General features: G+C 44.8%; 1 protein-coding gene across 1 annotated transcript in view; it reads right to left on the reverse strand.

The window, feature by feature from the left end:
- Positions 1-798: 798 nt before the first annotated feature.
- Positions 799-13,969, reverse strand: part of LOC129330426 (piezo-type mechanosensitive ion channel component 2-like) — a 90,062-nt gene continuing 76,891 nt past the window's right edge. The window contains exons 44-50 of the mRNA XM_054980454.1: positions 10,774-10,962; positions 8,562-8,654; positions 7,341-7,510; positions 6,664-6,780; positions 5,123-5,202; positions 2,716-2,944; positions 799-1,054 (exon numbers count right to left, since the gene is read on the reverse strand). Coding sequence (XP_054836429.1) covers positions 799-1,054; positions 2,716-2,944; positions 5,123-5,202; positions 6,664-6,780; positions 7,341-7,510; positions 8,562-8,654; positions 10,774-10,962 — 1,134 coding nt within the window. The remainder of the gene's footprint in view (positions 1,055-2,715; positions 2,945-5,122; positions 5,203-6,663; positions 6,781-7,340; positions 7,511-8,561; positions 8,655-10,773; positions 10,963-13,969) is intronic.

The raw sequence follows: 13,969 nt of genomic DNA on the forward strand, positions 1-13,969 counted from the left end.
TTCCTAATGCTTCTCGGAGAATGAAATGTAGGAGCCCCCAGCCTACAGCAGTATAGCATGTACATAATACTATAGTACAAAATACATAGTTACATTCATGCTAAGAATGTTTAATAGGTAGCTTACCTAAACAATTGGACTTGTTTTCCACATTTTAGAATGATTAAATAGTAAAAGAGTCCAGTAGCACCTTTAAGACTAACCAACTTTATTGTAGCATAAGCTTTCAAGAACCACAGCTCTCTTTGTTAGATGAGAGCTGTGCTTCTTGAAAGCTTACGCTACAATAAAGTTGGTTAGTCTTAAAGGTGCTACTGTATTATTTTGCAACTACAGACTAACACGGCTAACTCCTCTGGATCTATGACAATAGAATTATTAAGGAGGCATTGATGGTTTGGTATTAAATGGGCTTCGTTGTGTTCTTTTTAGCACACTATTACAGGTGCTGCTTCCAGGCACGTCCTTACCCCTGTGAGCCATTGAAGTTTGGCTGAATCCTTGTCCCCAAAGTCCTGTAGCTTTAGCCATCCCTCTCCCAATGGCACACCACCCCCAACATTAAAATATACATTAGGTATTTTACTATATTTTATGCTAGTACATGGCACATGTGGTTTGCAATGCCTTCTTGGATCCAACTCAGCATATCTGACACCAAAGAAATCAGAATGTACATGGAATGAGCTTGTCCTGCATGCAGCCCTTGAGTTACAATTTCTGCTCCGGATACTGGGACGGTTTCCGCCAAAACTTCTCTTCGGGGATGTTGCGGTGACCCCCCCCCCCCATCTTCCTTTATTGTTCCTTGCGTTCTCTCGTCCACTTGATCATGGTTTCAGGAGATCGATACAGGAAAATCAGTTTACCAAAGAGTTGTTCTTCCAGCTCCAGTTCCCCTGCCTCCCTCACTAGGAAGATATCGGTGCAGAGTTTCAAAATACGATCCACGCAGGGCAGCTCTTCAAACATGATGGAGCGCGAGATCCCATTGAAAAACTCTCGGATGAACTTCCCGATGACTAGAACAACAGACATATAGAGGCCCACGATGCTGGAGAGCACAGAGAGAGAGAGAGAGAGAGAGAGAGAGAGAGGCTAAATTAAGAACACAGTTTACAGAGTATTATTTGGGTGAAAAAGCCAAAGGACAAGAACCTTTGGGATAGGTTCAACCCACCAATACTTGAGCATTTCTCTTGGACCTTGCAGAGTCTGTTCCACTAATGGCTCACTTCCTGGGAAGTCTTACGTCATTTGAAGGTGCTCTACTGGAACAGATCCAGAGGATCCAGCCCCATGGCACCTGTACCAGCTGTTCCACTCTGCAGCATTTAAAATCCAGTAAGCATGGGGGCTCCTCCCTTGCCCTGCTGGCAGGGGAGGAAATGGGGAAGAATCTGCTGGCTGCCGAGCAGCAACTGCATAACATTTCACTGACTTTAGTCTCCTGCCCACAGGTACTTAAAGCCTGGGCATGCCCAAAGGCACAAGCCTGAGGGTGTTGCAGCCTCAAGCTGGCAGGAGGATTAGTCCGGCGAAAGGGAAAGTTCTGCTCTATATTCAGAAACTTCTCGTTCGTTCGTTCTTTCGGGGTTGCATGCTGCTTTGGATCTCCATTGGTGACAAAAGCAGGATACAAATAATTAAAAAGCTAGCCTGTCCTGGCCAAGTAAGGAGGGCCACCACATTTAAGTCCTTGGTTGGTTTGAGGGGGGGGCGGGTTTGGTGCCATAATTAGTGGAAGCAAGGAAAGCAACATTTTTTGCAGGTTGGTAATTCCAGAGAGTAAGCTGTGTTCGTTTGTTGCAAGAAAAATGGACAGCGGTCTAATAAGCCTTCATTCCAGAAAGCTGCTGTGGACTGAAGAAACAGGCTATAGTCTAGGAAAGCTTGTACTGGAATAAAATGTTTTCAGTCCTCAGGATGCCAATGGCTTCCCATTTAAGGCTTCAGGGTCTCTTCTTTAACTTATATGCAGCTTGATCTCTCTATATTACAAGCAAGTGTTCCTTTATGTAATCAGGGTATTGCCACCACAGAAATAGGCGGCAAGTATGCAAAGGGTTTTCGCTAGAAACATACAAGGGTGATAGTTCTTATAGAGGACAGAGGAGGCCATCGTTCAAATACTTTCCAGAAACAACAATGTACGTGTTTGTCAGTACAAAGATGACAGTAAGTGGATGTTTTGTTCTTACCCAGGTTTAGGAACATAAGAGGCCTGCCGGATCAAACCAGTGGGCCATCTAGTGAACAAAATGTTTCACAGTTTTGACGGCTTTTGCACAGAGAACATCAACAACGAAAGTCAGTGGGAAGAATATGTTCCTTGCGTGGGGATAGAAAATATTTAGCTCGCTAGCCAGGGGATCCAAGACCCTTTGCTAGGATTTCCTGAACAATAAAAATGTGCTTGACCAACAACTACCCTTTAGCGTAATCTTCCTGCACCAGTGGCATTTTTTTCTGAAAAGCGCATCTTCCGTGGATGGGAGCAAAAGAACTGAAAATACTGAACTGGGGTCACGGAATTTCCCATACACCCTCAGCTATCCCAGAAGAGGGTTTTTGCTCACAAAACCGTGGCCCAAACCTTCATTTCTTTGCACTACAGGCTACAAGAGAAATATTTTAAAGGACAGGCTGCATCATGTGGACACTGGTATCCAAGCAAAGGTCCAGTCGATTTGTATTTCCGTGTGGCACCCTTACCCGTGTGCTGCCAGGAATCCCAGGCTGGAAGGGCTGACTTTATCACTGAAGATGTAGAGTTCCATGTTTTTGCTGCACGTGTTACCCGAACAGCCAGGCCTGTGCTCCTGAACGATCCACCACTCGGGAACGTGGCTTGAAGAGCTGTTGGTACGCAGCTGCTGAAGTTTTATGAGGATGTTTCTGTAGAAAGCCATCTTGTCTCTGTCCTTTGGCTTATTGGAATGGGCTGTTTCCAGCAATGTAAATCAAGAGTTATCGTAAAATGATCGGAGTATGAATTCCTTCCCAACCCATGTTCCACCCAATCCTTGTGCACAGCAGAACACTGTCGAGAGAGTAGGAATGGCATGGCTATGGCAGGAGGCCTTCCGCTGGCAGCCATCCTCACCCGCTGTAACTCCAAGCAGCAGCTGAATAAACTTTTTTTTTAAATCTTGGCATTATGTGCACCACTATATCACATCTGGAGAACCCAGAAGTAATGTAGGATAGCTCTAGGAATCACCAGAAGTACTAAGAAAGCTGATGCTACAGTAAAGTTGGTTAGTCTTAAAGGTGCTACTGGACTCTTTGCAGAAGTACTATTGTTTTCCCACAGCATTTCCGGCGATTCCTAGAGCTACCCTACATCACTTCCTGGTTTTCCCTGGAAGTGAAATAGCAGTGCACATAATTTCATGGCCCTGCCTGTCCCTGCACCCACCCCTCCCACCAATTACCAAGCATGAGCTGGCAAACCTAGGGATCCAGTCCCTTCTCCACTTTAACAGATATGCAGCTTTCTGTCTGAATCCACACCCCCAAATCACCAAAGAGGCTTCGCATTCCCATTCCAGCCAAAACTATGCACTAAAGAGCTCAAAAACGAATTCCCCCCTTTTTCATAACCTTGACTATAGAGCACAACAAGGTGATTTACAGTGCAATCTCAATCCTAAATCCATGGGTTTAGAAGGGTGTACCTCTGCTTGTGATTTTAACCGCTCTTTAGTGTACATCCCAAATCCTCAGCAGATGCAGGGCCCAACTAGTGTATTTTCATAGAATCATCGAGTTGGAAGGGGCCATACAGACCATCTAGTCCAACCCCCTGCCCAGTGCAGGATCAGCCTAAAGCATCTCTGACAAATATTCATCCAGCCTCTTCTTGAAAACTGCCAGTGAAGGGGAGCTCACCACCTCCCTAGGTAGCTGATTCCACTTTTGAACTACTCTGACTGTGAAAAAGTTTTTCCTAATATCCAGCTGGTACCTTTGTGCATGTAATTTAAGCCCACTGCTTCGGGTCCTACCCTCTGCTACCAACTGGAACAGCTCCTTGCCCTCCTCCAAATGACAGCCTTTCTAATATTTAAAGAGAGCAATCATATCCCCCCTGAACCTCCTCCAAACTAAACATTCCCAAGGCCCTCAGCCTTTCCTTGTAGGGCTATTTTAAGACAAAAGTGCCCCAATCATGTAGAAAGGAGGTGGGTGGGGTTCCATTTTAATAGCAAAAAGGATGTGCAAATGATGAATTCAGATCACCTTCCCTCCTCCCCCTGCCCCAGTTTACCTTCCCAAGTATTGAGCTTCCATATGGAAAGAGACTTCAGTTGGCCACAAAGTATTGGGACGAGAGGTTTGCCAGGAGGTAAGTGGTGGGTATGTGGAACATTATGTGCCTTTCACTCTATACCCCATATGATGTTAAAAATTCAACAACTCTGCTTCCTTTCTCTTTTATTCTTGGAGCAGTTTTGTGTTTTTATTAAGGTAAGGTAAAGGTAGTTCCCTGTGCAAGCTCCAAGTCATTATTGACCCATGAGGGGCTGTCGCAGCATGACGTTTTCTTGGCAGATTTTTTGTTACGGGGTGGTTTGCCATTGCCTCCCTCAGTCATCTACACTTTACCCTCAGGAAACTGGGTACTCATTTTACCAACTTCAGGAGGATGGAAGGCTGAGTCAACCTTGAGCCGGTTATTTGAACCCGGCTTCCACCAGGATCGAACTCAGGTCATGAGCAGAGCTTAGGCTGCAGTACTGCAGCTTATCACTCTGCACCACAGAGCACCTGTGTTTTTATTAGCCACTCCCTTTTTTTTCTCCTGAAAAGTGGGACCCAAAGTAGGACCTTGTATGAACTAAAATCAAACAGGCTAGGGCTGAAACACATCTGTACCCATGAGATTGCTGTGGCCTCCTTTAGCAGGGCCAATTTTTTCAGATTCTTTATTGAGAGGTTTTTTTTTAAAGGCCAAAAGCGGAGAGCCCTGGAACACGGCTTTGGATGCCCTTTTCCTGTCCATGGGCTGTGATATCATAGAGATGAAGAGTTTTGTTTGGGATTCTTGTAGCACGATTGTGACAGTTAATCCTGCAAACTTGGCTTTCCTTTCCAACCCATCTCAAAGTTGACTTACCTACTTGCAGCCGATGTGCAATTTTAGCATCTGTCCCACTGGTAGCCCTCAGATATTTTGGAAAGACACCTGGAAGTAGACTGGGGGTGGGAAGAAAACCCACACTTTAGTGAATGATAGCTCTTCTTATACTAGATTTTGCAATCAACACTGAACAGTGTTTACTTTTCACGTGTATATCCAGCCTTTTCTTGAGAGGACGAAAAGTGAGACACATCTTATTTGAGCCTCTCAACAATCTGGCAATATAGAGAGCGGATGAGATGAAGCACCCACTTATTTAAGGCAAGCTAACAAGATTTATGGGGAGGAGCCATGGCTCAGCGGTACAGCATCTGGCTCTCTGGGCAGAAGGCCTCAGGTTCAATCTTTGTTCTCTCCAGTTAAAAAGGATCAGGTAGCATATGACGTGAAAGACCTCTGCCTGAGACCCTGGAGAGCAGCCGCCTGTCTGAGTAAACAATACTTAAGATGATAGACCATAGTATAACAGCAAATTTATGTTTTTAGGGCTGGTTAGGGCCCAGTGTCTCAGCTGGAGCAGTCTTCTTGGTCTTAGTAGGGCCATTCCAAGGATTTTTAGCACTGTAGGCAAATGACTTGAGCCCTCCTTGGCACTGTAAAGAAGCTGCCAGCTGCCACCGCTGCCCTCCTATCCCCCAGCACTGTGGGGACATCGTCATTGTCCTCCTCAAACATTACAAGACCCCTACTCACTGCCCTCACTGAGCCTTGCTGAGGTGCCACACCTCCTATCAAGGGTGGGTTGGGAGGCAAAGAGCTAAAACACTCAAGACGAATTACATGAGGATGCTGAAGTGAAGGGAGACTCAATATTAGCTGGGGAGCCAAGTTCTAAAAGACAGATTGGAACACTTTGTCAATTTCCCTTCTCTACAGAGTTAGGGAGATCCCTGCTCAGAAGTTTTGGTTATTCACTTCTTAAAAGGGGAGGTGAAACTGGCAGAGCCTTCCAGGAGGCAAAGATGAAATAAACAAACCCTCTGAGGAGCAATTTTTGTGGCTTTGTAGAGAGGGGAAATTGACAAAGCCCTCCAATCAGTCGTTTAGAACTCAGCTTCCCAGCTAACGTTGCCTCTCCCTTCACTTGAGTGTCCTCGTTTAATTCATCTCATGAGTTTTAACTCAAAGAACGGAAGGAGCAGGCCTGCTGCAGGCTGTCCATGGGGGCCGGGGGCACTGCCTAGGGCTTCCACTTGCTACGGCAGACTCCAATGCTGTGAGCAGGCAGGGTGGCGCTAAGGCTGGATTTGATGCCCCTCCACCTCTAGCGCCCTAGGCAATCACCTACGTGTGCCAAATGAATGGGCCAGACCTGTCTGTCCCAGTTTCCAAGATTCTTTCATTGGTGCTGTCAGAGATTGAACCTGGGGACTTCTGCACATGAGGCATACGTTCTATCCCTGAGCCACAGCTCCTCCCGCTGTGCTCTGCATGAATAGAAAGCTGCTGAACAGTCTGCAAAGGCAAGCCCATAAGGCCATCAAAAGAAGCAGGGAGCTGAACAATAAAACACTGACACTGGTTCTGTCCGATTCCCGCAGAGCATTTGGACGATGTGTTCTCGTATTTCCTTCTCTTCATAGCGCACGGTGTGTATGCCAGACGCTTCAATGTTCTTCACGAGAGAGACATTCCTGATTTAGAAAGAAATGACCAAAAAAGTTTATTTCTCCCCTTATTTTCTCACAACCAAGACCTAAAGTGGCTTGCAACAGCATTCTCCCTTCTTTCATTTTATCCTCACTACAACCCTGGGGGGAGGTTAGACTGAGAATGTGTGGCTGCCCCAAAGTCACCCAGCCAGCTTCCAAGAAAGAGTGGGGGTCTCTCACATCCTAGTCCAATACTCTAACCATTGCAACACACAAATGCCATTCGGGGTAGGGAGTTAGGAAGAAGGCTTATTTATCCTGCACTGTGAGTATTTCGTGTCACTACAGAAGGGGTAGAAGTCTAGGGATGGCCAGGCAGGGCTTCCTGTAGAAAGGTATTTCACAGATTATCCTAGAAAGAATGTACTAGAAAGGTAGGACACAACTGGGAAAGGGAAGACGCATATCCTATTACATTGTTCATTTGGCAGACTATAAATAACATAAGTAAATGAATAAAAATAAAATGATCAATCAATAGAACAATGAAAAGGGCAGCTGTTTAGAATTTCATGCAAATACATGCATAATATTTCTTTAACCTGAGAAGGGTCCAGTGAAAGTTGACGTAGATCGCGGGAGAACTGGAGAGCTCAGCAATCATAGCTTTCCGACTGGCCGGACTAATGCTCCACAGCAGACTAGCATTGCCTTTGATTTTAGCAACCACAATATCCTCTGGGCTATAGTTCACGATAAACTGCATGGCAGACTGGAAGAGAAATAAATGAGTTTTATTTTAATTTTTAATCACCAAGACAGAGAAGGCTTCTCCTCTTTTGCTTTTACAAGCTTGTTTAGGATACTGTTTGAATCCAACTACAGCCCTGTTTGGTCTCATCCAGTACTGTAAAGTTAACACAATGTCCTGGGGGAGGAGCAGGGTAGAAAACACAGCAAGGCGAACCTCCAGGTGGTGGCTGGAGATCTTCCAGAATTACTACTGATCTCCAGATGACAGAGATCAGTTCCCCTGGAGAAAATGGCTGCTTTGCAGGGTGGACTCCATGGTTCATACCCCACTGAGGTCCCCAAACCCCACCCTCTACAGGCTCCACCCCTCAAATCTCCCAAGAATTTCCCAACCTGAAGCTGGCAACCCTAATAGAAGTACAAGAGACACTGAAAACGTCAATCTGGGGGATTCCTTCCAGCCAGCTAATAATCTTTACAGTCAGAAAGATAAGTTGGAGGAAGGCAGGGCTAAGGCCATTTTAAGCATCCACAGGGTCCTTCCCCTTCAGAGCTACACTACCAATTAGCCTTCATTTGACAGTCAGTTCCCAGGTGGAAACTCTACAACTAGAGCCCTGGTGATGTGGTGCTCTGATGGTGGTAATGTCTAAACCAGCCCTAAAAATATACCTGAGAATGTATCATAGCCACAAACAGCCCTAGAAGTGATAAGAATGGGTCAGGTTTGGTTTGAATGATTCAGTTTTTCCACCATATTATCATGAAAATACGTTGTTTCCAATTCAAACTGGAATTAGACCTCACTAGGACTCCACTCAGGAAGCCTCAGAATATGTAACTTTAAAGAGCAGATGGTTTGGGGGCATGTACAGAGTGCCTTTTCCCACCACTATCATAACCTGCCTCCATGTATCTAGGGGTAAGCGTTTCCGGGGCAGACCACATGACTTTCAGAAAGGCTGGAGCATATCTTATTCCAGAATAAGATTGGCCAGAAGTTCTATCAGCACAAGGGATTGCTTGCAATTTGTGCTTTGCAAAGTTCCATGCGCTCAAAAGATACTTACAGGATGGAGGGCGTATTGTGTGGTGAGGTCATTGTATTCTGCAGGAGTAAAAGGAACCAGATGCTGCTGCTGAGCACTCATGGTAAATAAAGACTAGGAGAAATAAAAAAGAGAAAATAACAGCCCTATAGGGTAACTCATCGCAAATAAAACTCATCACGCTTTAAGCGGAGTTCAGAGTCACAGGCCAGTCTCACCGCTGTTCTGCACTAGTGCTTCTCCAACCCATGAGCGTTGCACTGTGGCTTAGTCGCTCCTCAATACCAGTCTTTTAAAATTTAATTTGAAATGTTTATATCCCGCTTTTTCCTCCTGAAAACAGGGGCTGAAGCTGACTTGCAAAATATATGCGCAAGCATTAAAATATATCAAACGAGCTAATAAAGTCAGGAACCAATAACAGACACAAATCACCAACATTCTACAAGCCCATTGCATCCTAATCTACTGTACATGCTAAGATAACATAAATCTCTCCGAAAGAGTGCTATCTTGTAGTGTCTTCTTAAAATCAGCAAGGAGTATTTTGTTCTTAACTCCTCTGGTAGATTATTTCTAAGGGTCTTTGGGGTTAGGTTTACAGTCTCCTGAATCCACACAAACCTTACCATGAGGCCTCTTTGATTGCAGCAAACATGAAACCTCTGCTTATATGGACTTCAGTATGCATTCTAAAGGCTCCCCATATGAGCATCACAAGCCCACGTGTGAGACTACAGGCTGCCCATTCAAAACCCATCCTTCCCCCAAAGAGCTCAAATTGCATATATGGCCCTCCATTTTATATTCACAACTAGCTTGATACCCGTGCTTCGCTATGGTATTTTAGGGAAAGACTGGGAGGTGCATTTTACCTCAGGACACATCCAATGACTCCCAATAGCAACTGCATACTGTTTATGTTTAGAATGTGGGGGGGGGGTGAGGACTAATCAGGCGCATACACAAATGGCCTCTGTGTTCCAACTGTCTAAGGGGTGTGTGTGGAATGTTGTGAGCCCCAATCAGCCCACATATGCAAATGACCTTGAAAGGCTGGCCAAATCACAGAAGAGTGGCCGAGCTGGCAGTGGGTGGGGATGCAAGCAAGCAGCAGCCTGCCAGCCGTACAGGGAAGCTGTATCCCTTTAGGAAAACACATTATACCCCTTTTTAGTACCTTAGGGGGCAAATTTCTTAAAATCCCTTCTTAGTGGGTGTTTATATCATGAAAGGAATGTTCTCCCCAAATTTCATGTTTCTAGATCCAGAGATTTGGGCTGAGCGCTGATTAGTGAGTCAGGACACTGGTCTTTATACAGAGAGAGAGACAACTGTGGGAGGTCAGTAAGGATGAAAAATAACTGGTCCAAGGTCACCCAAGCTTCATGGAAGAATGGGTCTCCCATGTTCTAATCCAACACTAACCACTACACTACACCACCAGCTTTTTGGCATAGTACTGGTCTTTGAAGGGCTAGATGTTCCAATGAGAAATCAAAATAGATATTTTCTACAAGGATTTTCTGGAGAGGAACTGGCTGCATATTTCTCCTTCTAATTCCTTTTAAACAAAACCAAAGGACTAGATACCCAGGTTCGATTCTCCACTCTGCTACGGAGGCTTGCTGCTGTGACCTTGGGCCAGACACAAAAACTCTCAACCTAACCTACTTCACAGGGTTGTTGTGAGGATAAAATGGAGGAAAGGGAAACGGTGTAAGCCACTTTGGGTCCCCTTCGGGAAGAAAAGTGGAGGTATAAATGAAGCAAAAATGTTATAATGCTATAGCAATATAAGCTATTATCATTTTTCTATAACATGAAAAAGGCTCTACAGTGACAATGCGGGAAATGGCAGCCACGGAAGGATGGGGCAAGGAAAGCACACAGACATTTCCATGCAGATATTCTGTGACCAGTGTAAATGCCGCTGCAGACACCACAGTAGCAAGAGCTATCTGGAAAAAACGTGTGAGGAAGCACCACAGCTTGTCAACCCCTCAACTTCAGTAGGTACCTACTGTGCAAGTTCTGTACCATGCATAGTAGAATCAGGCCCAAGTGAGGCTACAACCTACCCATTCCCTTTTTAACAGCTTATACCATTTGCCTTGGTTGTTTGTCTGACCTCTTTTCACAGCAAATCAGCAGCTTTGGAACAAGTGAACGGAGTTTGATTGTCCAATATTTCATTACTTGGCAAATGCATGCACCACACACCCCATCTTACCTCATAGCCACTGATGGTGATTTTAATAGACACATCCAGGGGCTGGTTGGTTACTCCAGCCACTGATTTCACCAGTGACATAAGAAGCAGCGGGAACCATAAGATGCAGATCAGTACAAAGATAATAACACCCCCCATCCCATATTTCACAATCATTTTCTTCTTTTGGCCAGGAGGTTGGGGGTATTTCTGCAAAACAGGAAATGGGAAATAACTGAGCAGAAGGTATAATCTCAGCTCAAACCAAACCTCCCCCCAAAAGTTCTGCATTTGGTGGGTTTAAACTCAACACTGACGAAGAAAACTGAATTTGTCAAAATCTTGACATTTGCTGAACTTGCATATATTTGCCTGCTGACTAGAGAGATGGGCTCAGGACTGTACTAGACAGGTTGAGTCCCTGTTTCATCTGGGTTCCTCACAAGAATATCCTTATCAGTTGTGCTGCTTGTCAAGTTTTGAAGCAACATTGTTATAAGCTGAGGCGGCCTGGCATTTTTCAGGACATCTCACAAAATGTTCCTTACGTGCAGTCTCAAAATGGAGGCCGCAATCTGTCACAGAGCTAAAAGTACGGCCCACACGTTTGCTGGATATTGTGCAGTTGGAACGATTCACGTACTGACTGTTGAATCCAGACAGAAACTCACGAATTTCAATAGGCGACTACACACCTAACGAGTTTGCATCTTATTGTGTCTGAACGTTACCAGGTCTGGGATCTAGTTACTGAGTTGTCTGGGAGCCAAGCTACAAGTGACGCCTTACACAGGTTGGACGCTTGTCAGCTTCCCTCAAGTTTTGATGGGAAGGGGGGCGTGGCGTCGGCACCGAGAGGAATGGACGCCTAAAGCCAGAGCTCCGGTTCAATTCCACCCCTAAACCCCGATAAGCACATCAAAAACGTTCTACACAACTTAGTATGAAGGGTAAGCAAGATCTTACTGCAAAGAAGCCCAACTCTAAGGCGGCGAAAAATTTGCAGAGCTATTTCCCAGCTTCGCAAGCAGAAGGTACGGAGGGGGAGATAGAGGGAACGAATGCAAACATGGCGGCCGCGATGGTGAATGCTGAGGCGCGAAAAACTCAGACGGTTTCCTATGACCCAGCACTAAAAGCCCTACTGCTAGACATCGAATCGAGCTTTTCTAACAAAATCTCCCATCTAATGGAACCACTATCACAACAATTAACTGACCTTAAGATAGTGATGGACTCTGTGGTCGCTAAATCGGATCAGGCTCTTACCCAGACTGCGGCTTTAAGGGAGGACGTCCACTCCCTACAATCAGAACAAGATCGTGTCCACTATAAGATCCTGGACATGGAGATTCAGCTGCGGGGTGCTAATTTGAAGTTTAGGGGGATAGAGGAAAATGTGGCCGTGGATGCAGACCTGGCCGTTTTTTTGGCGGGCTGGCTGATGACGGAGCTAAAGCTGGAGGAAACCCATGCATTGACTATATTCAAAGCTTATCGAGTGGGCCCCCGAAATCCAGATAAGAGGCGGGGACCTAGAGATGTGGTGGCCGTCTTTGCCGACTGGAGGCTGAGGAAAAAAACACTTGAGGTGGCGAGGGCGCGAAAATTCCTCTCCTACAATGGAGCGCGAATCAGCGTCTATACAGACCTACCGGCCGAGATTTTGGAGCGACGACGACAACTCCGACAGATAACTGAGGAACTCAGAAATGCCCAAATAGAATACAGCTGGACCCGGTATTCTGCATTGAGAGTCTCGTTGAAGGGCATACAGCACCTGATCTCTACTCCCGAGGAAGGCCTCCGGTTTCTACGTGAGCTAGGCATAGAGGTCGCCATGGAGACGGAGGCCAGCTCTCAGAAAAGAAAACGACCGCTGCCCATGTCTCCTCAGAAAAATAATAAAATACCGGTCCGGGACACTTGAAGCTCTGACTGGTAGGACTTATGACCAGAATATGTTGTGTTGGAACGTCCCAATCTTACTTAATTTACTCGTGGGTAGGGGTGGTTGGGGTGGGATTGAAGGGATTGCTTCTTTATTAGCCCCTTACACAAACAGTCCTCCATTCTGTTTATTTACAGCAGCCTCGTTGCAGAGATTTCTCGCGAGGCTGCTGAGGACTGTGTAGCACCTTAGTTTCTATTTCTCTATTGGAAACGGTTGCTTTAGAGAAATATTAGATCTTGTGATAATTATATAAATACACTCTTCAAGTTCTTCCTGGAAAATAAGTAACAAGACGCTGAGTGCTCGTTGTATATAGTTTAGTACGGTAGTTAAGGCAAGTTAGTGATTTAATATTAAGAGGTGCGCCCCTTGGGTTGATCCACTTCTACATAAAGTAATAAAGAGAAATCTTAATTAATTAATACCTTCTTGATTGGCATATCAGATACTCGGAACTCATTGCAGCTTGATCCGACGTTAGTAAAGGGGGGGAGGTAGCGAAGCAATCTATACACCAATCACAGCTTGCAGTTTTACCCACTGACTATCTGCTTGCTCCTTACTGCATTTTGCAGAGGTAAGGGCAAGAATTAATTAATCATTTATTACAAGTCTGGGGACAGTTGGTTTAAAGGAGTATAAATAGTGAGTTAATTGAATATATCTACACTTTCAAGCTTTTACCAAAAACAATATTAAAGTGCTGCGTGCTTATTGTATATAACTTTGTTAAGGTAGTTAGGCAAATTAGTGATTTAGTGCTAGGAGGTGCATCCATCAATTCAATCTACTCCTCCATAAGGTAACAAACAGACATCTTAATTAATTGATTCTTGATTGATTAGCAAATTGTACACTTGGAATTAATTGCAGTTTGATCCATCCATAATCAGAGAGAGAAGGTAACATAGCAAACCACAAGCAACTTAGTGATTTAAGGTTAAGAGGTACATCTATTAATTTGGTCTACTCCCACATACGGTAATAATAAGAAATTTTAATTAATTGGTACTTACTTGATTGTAACTTGATTATCATATACCTGGAATTATTTGCTGTTTGATCCATCCATAATCGGAGAGGGGAGGTAGCATAGCAGACTACAAGCTTCTCACAACTGTCAGTTTTGTCCACTGACAGTCTGCTTGCTTCCCACCATATTTTGAAAGGGTAAGGGCGGAAGTCGATTAATTATTTATTGAAAATTACCAACATAGTAGATTAACTTACGCTTGCTATACATTTCATTGCATTTGTGTTTTG

This window comes from Eublepharis macularius, chromosome 5, assembly GCF_028583425.1.
Source record: "Eublepharis macularius isolate TG4126 chromosome 5, MPM_Emac_v1.0, whole genome shotgun sequence".
Taxonomy (NCBI): Eukaryota; Metazoa; Chordata; class Lepidosauria; order Squamata; family Eublepharidae; genus Eublepharis; species Eublepharis macularius.